Consider the following 6129-nt stretch of genomic DNA (forward strand, 5'->3'; position numbering starts at 1 on the left):
CAACAAACCTATTGCCAACAATTACCTCTATTACTTCTCAAAGACCCTCCTCTCAATGTAAATGTCCATGAAGCTAACTCATTCTACTATAATGCCTTTCTTAAGGCCCTTTATTTCACAATCCCCAAAAGGCTAAATACAGACAGGCTGTAATATGTGGCAACATCCCAGTCAATCCCCATAGTTTTGTCTCACTGTGTGCTACTGTTTCCCCTTTTGGCTATCTCAGTGGTTATCTCTTTTCCTAAAAGTTAATGAATCAGGTTCCATTTCCTTTTCTATGCTAATTAATGTTCGAATCTACAGGAAATGGGACGTCTTAGGAGTAATAATCCAATTCGTGATTCAGCTTCTAACTTCATTAACTTCTCACAGTCCAACATTAAATTGGCTACTTTAATATTTGACAGCTTTTAAGAAACCTCTAGACCCTCAGGTACTCAAATAGAAGGAAACTGTTTCAAAAGATGAATAAAAGTCCCTTAGAAACATACACAACAGTGTTGATTTCAGTTACATTTTAATCAACTACTTGTAAAATCCTGGCACATAATATAACATAATGGCTATTTAAGCCAATGGGAAGTTGCCGGACAGAGGATGTTTAAGCACACACAATTCTTTGGATTTTCATATTCGATGAAACTCCACAGTAACCAACATGGAAGGTGATGTCCAGCTTGAATATCTAGGCACTGTTTACAGTAGAGTTCTGGATACACAGCACACATTTGGTTTTTTAAGAAGCATATAATTCAAGAACCTCAAAATTCATATTCTGCAAATCCACATACACATATGCTTAGCTAATGCCATCTCATTGTGTAAGCATTTGCAGCAATTGTCCTTGTGGCACTGAGTCCATTTGGCTTTAATGAGAAAATCTATTGAAACTGCACAGCTGAAAAAACGCTCAGTTCACTTCCAGCAACTAACAGAGTACAGAACATCAGTAGCAGGAGCAACAGAAGCTACTTTTGAAATAATCACTGAAACCGCATGAAATGAATTCTCCTTCACTGGAAATAGGACCAGTAGCATAGGTGAACTTATACATGAAGCCAATGGGATGAGGTTCAACAAGACCAAATGCCGAGTCCTGCACTTCGGCCACAACAACCCCAGGCAGCGCTATAGGCTTGGGACGGAGTGGCTGGAGGACTGTGTGGAGGAAATGGACCTGGGGGTACTGATTGATGCATGGCTGAACATGAGTCAGCAGTGTGCCCAGGTGGCCAAGAGGGCCAACAGCATCCTGGCTTGTATCAAGAATGGTGTGGTGAGCAGGACTAAGGAAGTCATCCTGCCCCTGTACTCGGCATTGGTGAGGCCTCACCTCGAGTACTGTGTCCAGTTTTGGGCACCTCAGCACAAGAAATATATGGAGGTACTGGAGCAGGTCCAGAGAAGGGCAACGAGGCTCGTGAAGGGCTTGGAGAATCAGCCCTACGAGGAGAGGCTAAGGAAGCTGGAGCTGTTTAGTCTGGGGAAAAGGAGGCTGAGGGGAGACCTTATCACGCTCTTCCAATACCTGAAAGGTTCTTACAGTGAGAGTGGGGCAGGTCTCTTCTCACTAGTGACAAGTGACAGGACGAGGGGAAATGGCCTCAAGTTGCGCCAGGGCAAGTTTAGGTTGGACATTAGGAAGAACTTCTTTACAGAAAGGGTGGTTAGGTACTGGAATGGGCTCACCAGGGAGGTGGTTGAATCGCCATCCCTGGATGTGTCTAAGAGCTGTTTGGATGTGGTACTCAGGGATATGATTTAGCAGAGGTTTTTTTTAGAGATAGGGTACTGGTTAGGCTGCGGTTGGACTTGATGATCTTCAAGGTCTTTTCCAACCTGGGTATTTCTATGATTCCATGATTCTATTAAGAAAGGAAAGTCAGAAGTGCACAGACAGTAACCTGCCTTTAATCCTGTCCTTAGAATACCTGGCCTGTCAATGACCCTAAAAGCAAGTCTTCTCCAGCTACTAAATACTATTTAAAGTAACTTTCTTTTTGAACTGAACAATGACAGCTACAAGTTGAAAAGATCATTTCACACACATTTCATTTTAGACTATTTCCTGAGGCAATGATTCTTAGAGCTTTAAGAAGATTTCAACTCCAGCAGTGCCTTGAATTCATTGCAAAGAGTAGACTGCACAGACAGTATCATATGCAGTGCAGGCTCCATCTTCTTGTATTCACAGAATAAAAACAACTCGTGGCTGGATACGATCACAGACAGGACAGCTGGAAAAAGTCTAGTCTGCCTGTACTCTAAGGCACAGACTAACTGGCCAAGAATAAGCCCAAGAAATCAGTGACTCTTCAACTGTAATATCAACTTTTTTACTTACTTTTTGGCTGTAAAAAACACATCTTGAACTACGTTCACCAAAAGTGCCTAGCTCCTGGGCTGGAATTCCTAGCAACCATGCCAAACATAATAAATGTAAGTGGCATAAAGGATAAGAGCCCACAAATTCATCTCTGGTATGAATTCTCTAACAATCCTGAACCCTCTGAATCACTGAGCATTGGGTTCTTTCCCATCCAGTAGGAGAGAGCTAACAGGAGCATGGGAAAATGACCATAGTGAGTCAAAGCTGATAAAGAAGGCTGCTTTTTTTGTTTGGGGCTGTATGATAAAGTACAGCTGCCTGTGAAGTATTTTGACATGGACAGGGAAACATGATAGTAGCTCAGTATGAGCCATTGAATGAAAGCTGTTGCCACTGACTCAGAGTATGGAGTTTTGCTACAACAAAAAGACCCCAACACCACCACTCTTTTCACTTTCCTGCTCCAAAAGAAAGGATCAGAGAGAGCTTCTGTGTTTTGTGCAGAGTTCTCTATGGAAACTCATGCAGTCTCTACTGAAGTAGATCATGGAGGGAAATAGATGGAGAAACACAGAAGTTAGGAAGGTTAGCTGTACTCATGTCGAATCAGGTCTTTCTGCTCCTAGAAGCTTTGCCAATGGAATTTAAATTGCCCAAGGGTCACAGGCTTTTAAAGTTCATGCAATGATTTTGAGAACTGCACTCTGCTAAAATCATAATTTAAGAAGATTACAAGACTCTAAATTTGGCCAGCTTTACACTGAAATCGTCCCACTTGGTTCTCCTCACCTCTGTAAAGGTCTGATGATGAAAAACAGGCACACTATCTTCTAAGCGTCAGTATTCTTACATCATTTTTCTTATCTGTAGGTATATCTTATTAAATGTTTATTAATGTAATAAAGACAAAAACATACACTAAGTACTTTTCATCTAAAAAGAACATCAAGTGTACACTTGATCTCTTAATTAAGTAATGCGCTGGGCTTTAGAGCAGTAGGTCTTTCAGTTGTAATCCTTCCTTAGTAATTAATGCTTCCTTGCACCAGAGCATGGAATCATCCAACAGTTCACACACAGCTCGTGCATCAACAGAAGTGTTTTTAAACTGTTAAGTTGAATGGGTTTTACTCATACAAAGCTGTTTGCAATGACATCTGCATGCTCTAGTAGGGTATCATCTTCTTTGACGAACAGCTCCCTTAGATGACACATTTCTTTGACCCGTAAATCTTTCAGCCATCAACATCCCTCTTCCTTCATCCCTACCAACAGTCCCCAGGAAGGATTTATCTACGCCTAGCCCAAAAAAATGCTTTATGACCATAAACATCCTCTCCAAGAAGCACCTTTGTCAGCAACAGTATCAGTTGCACATCACAAGTCAATACCTTCTCTGCCAACTATCCAGTATGCCAATACACAAACATACATAACCAAGATGCTTTTCCACAATCAGCCTTCATCTTTTTCCTCCCAGAAGATTTAATTCTCTAGTATATACATAAGAACCAACCCACCGTGGTTTGTTGTCCAAGAGCAACTAACAAACTAAGGAACATTCAGTAAATGAATGGCAACAGACCACTGTGTTGTGTCATACTATGTTGTGTTGGACAGATTCATCAGAGTGCACAGAGCTTCTTCTCTACCACAGTGTTCACTCAGAACAACACTCATTGAAATCCCTAATCAAAATACAACTTTTAGTCTACTGAAAGCCAAAGAAAAGGGTTGCAAACCTAATAGACATTAGAGATTAAGATAACCAGACATGTAACAATGCAACAGAGCTTAGCAGATAAGAAAGCTTAATGCTCTTCATCCCATGAACAGTTTTCAGAGTCAAAAGGACTTTCAGTGCAGTCACTACTAAGTCAATAGCTTAAACACTGAGGGTGAAACTTTGTTCTGTGGGAGATTGCAGAGAGAGACACAATTTCTCCTTATAGTTAGCTTCTTGATAAGGTCTTTCAGTCAATGGCACAGTATCTTTCAACTTAAAGAGTCAGTGTCATAGTTTTGGTTGCTTTCTGCAGCTGTGCTCACCACCAACCATCTTCATGCGCACTGTATTCTCACCATGAAACATGGCAACCAGGATATCGATCAGGATGGGATGTCAAAGCTCTTACAGATATTCCTGATGACTACCATACACAGAAAGTCCAAAATGCATTGGAAGCTGCTGCTACAAAAACAGCAGTGCCACTAAAGGTACTGAATGCACAAGGAGGTGTCCTGTATTTAACTTTACAAGCACATGACCAATACACCTGCTGCACTTGAGCTATTACCTGGCATAAAATCAGAGCTGCAACCGTGAAGAAAAGTCACCCATTAGTAACAGAGATAAAACTGAGCAAGAGAACACTGAGAGCTGATTCCAAATTTAAGTGTCAAACGCTTTTCACTGATCTGTTTAAACGAGGTTTAAGGCCAAATCAGAATTTAAAAACTTACTTTAAAGTAATGATCAGAGTAATTCCCAAATCTCTTTAAGTGCCATGATTTTAGAAGCACGTACCACACTTTACTACTTGAAAAGTCTTCACCTACTAGTCTGTTGGGAGTTTAACATGACATACATGAGCTGCTACTGATGTTGGCTGGTTACATCACTTCCAAAATGAGACTGAAAACGCTGCTTTCAGTTATCTGCTTCAGCAGGTCAAACTGTGAGGCTGAAGCACGCTTTTTAAGGCTCAGAGAAGGAAAAGGTTCGGGTGGCTGCACTGCCGGAGCATTCCCTCTTCCCCTAGCACTGAGAGGACACTGAAATGCATCCCCCCATTCACCACCCGTGAACTGAGCACGTGTGGAGTTCTCACGGGAAAAAGTGCTTGCTGGGTCTGCCTTCAGGTTAGGGGAAATAACTAGGTGCAATGATTAAGACGGCCGAACAGAACAGATCCATATCACTGGTATCGTTAATGTGTCACTTGGTTCCGCCAAGAACACGTGTGTGTTCTCTCACTCTCCACGCACGCTATTCGAAGTAAACGAGGCAGAACACTGATGCGATGAGGCCACTCCGAGCCCCTGAGGCGACCTTCGCAGATCTGGGCAGCGTGCCGGTCTCCGTGCCGCCGCATCGCGCCGTGACAGCCCCGCTGCGCTCCCGTGGGTTCCATCCCCTCGGCCGCCGCTCTGCGGGGTGGCGCGGGGCCCGCGCGGCGCGGTGCCGCCCGTGACAGCGCGGGGACCGGCGACGCTGCCCGGCCGAGCCCCGATCCAGGCCCGGCCTGCCCGCCGCCCGTGTCAGCGCGGAGCCGCAGGGGGGGACAGGTTCTTACCCATCGCCGCGCTAGCGGCACGCACCCGCCGGTGCCAGCGCCACCAGCCCGCCGGTCCCCCGCGCACGACAGCCGCGGCCATGCTGCGCCTCGGCGCCGAGTGACCTCCGGCCAACCGCCACCCTCCCCTCCGCCTCCCCGCCGTGAGCGGCAGCTGCAGCAGCCAACCGCGGCCGGCCCTCGGGGAGTGCAGCCGATGGCGGCGCAGACTCCTCCCCGTGACCGCCCGGCTCCGCCCGCCGCTCGATGACGGCCGCCCCGTGCCCGTTCTGCGCTGCTAGCTCTCCGCGGCCGGTGCCAGGAGCGGGGCGGAGCGCGGCGGGGGCCGGGCAGGCGCTGGGGCGCCGTATTGGGGCAGCGCAGCTGGCGGTGGTAACTTAACCCCGCTGCCCGCGGAGGCGTTCCAGCGCTTCTCGCCGCTGCCTTCTATGCTAAGGCCGCTCCCTGAAGGGAGGGAGCGGGCCGCGCTGTGGCAGTGAGCCACATAGGCGCTTGCCTTTC

General features: G+C 46.1%; 1 protein-coding gene across 1 annotated transcript in view; it reads right to left on the reverse strand.

Moving 5' to 3' along the window:
* Window positions 1-5787, reverse strand: part of HIBADH (3-hydroxyisobutyrate dehydrogenase) — an 82270-nt gene extending 76483 nt beyond the window's left edge. Inside the window, exon 1 of the mRNA XM_072328662.1 lies at window positions 5629-5787. Within this exon, the coding sequence (XP_072184763.1) occupies window positions 5629-5710 (82 nt within the window). The 5' untranslated portion in view covers window positions 5711-5787. The remainder of the gene's footprint in view (window positions 1-5628) is intronic.
* Window positions 5788-6129: the final 342 nt, after the last annotated feature.

Source organism: Excalfactoria chinensis, chromosome 2 (assembly GCF_039878825.1).
Source record: "Excalfactoria chinensis isolate bCotChi1 chromosome 2, bCotChi1.hap2, whole genome shotgun sequence".
In the NCBI taxonomy this organism is placed as follows: domain Eukaryota; kingdom Metazoa; phylum Chordata; class Aves; order Galliformes; family Phasianidae; genus Excalfactoria; species Excalfactoria chinensis.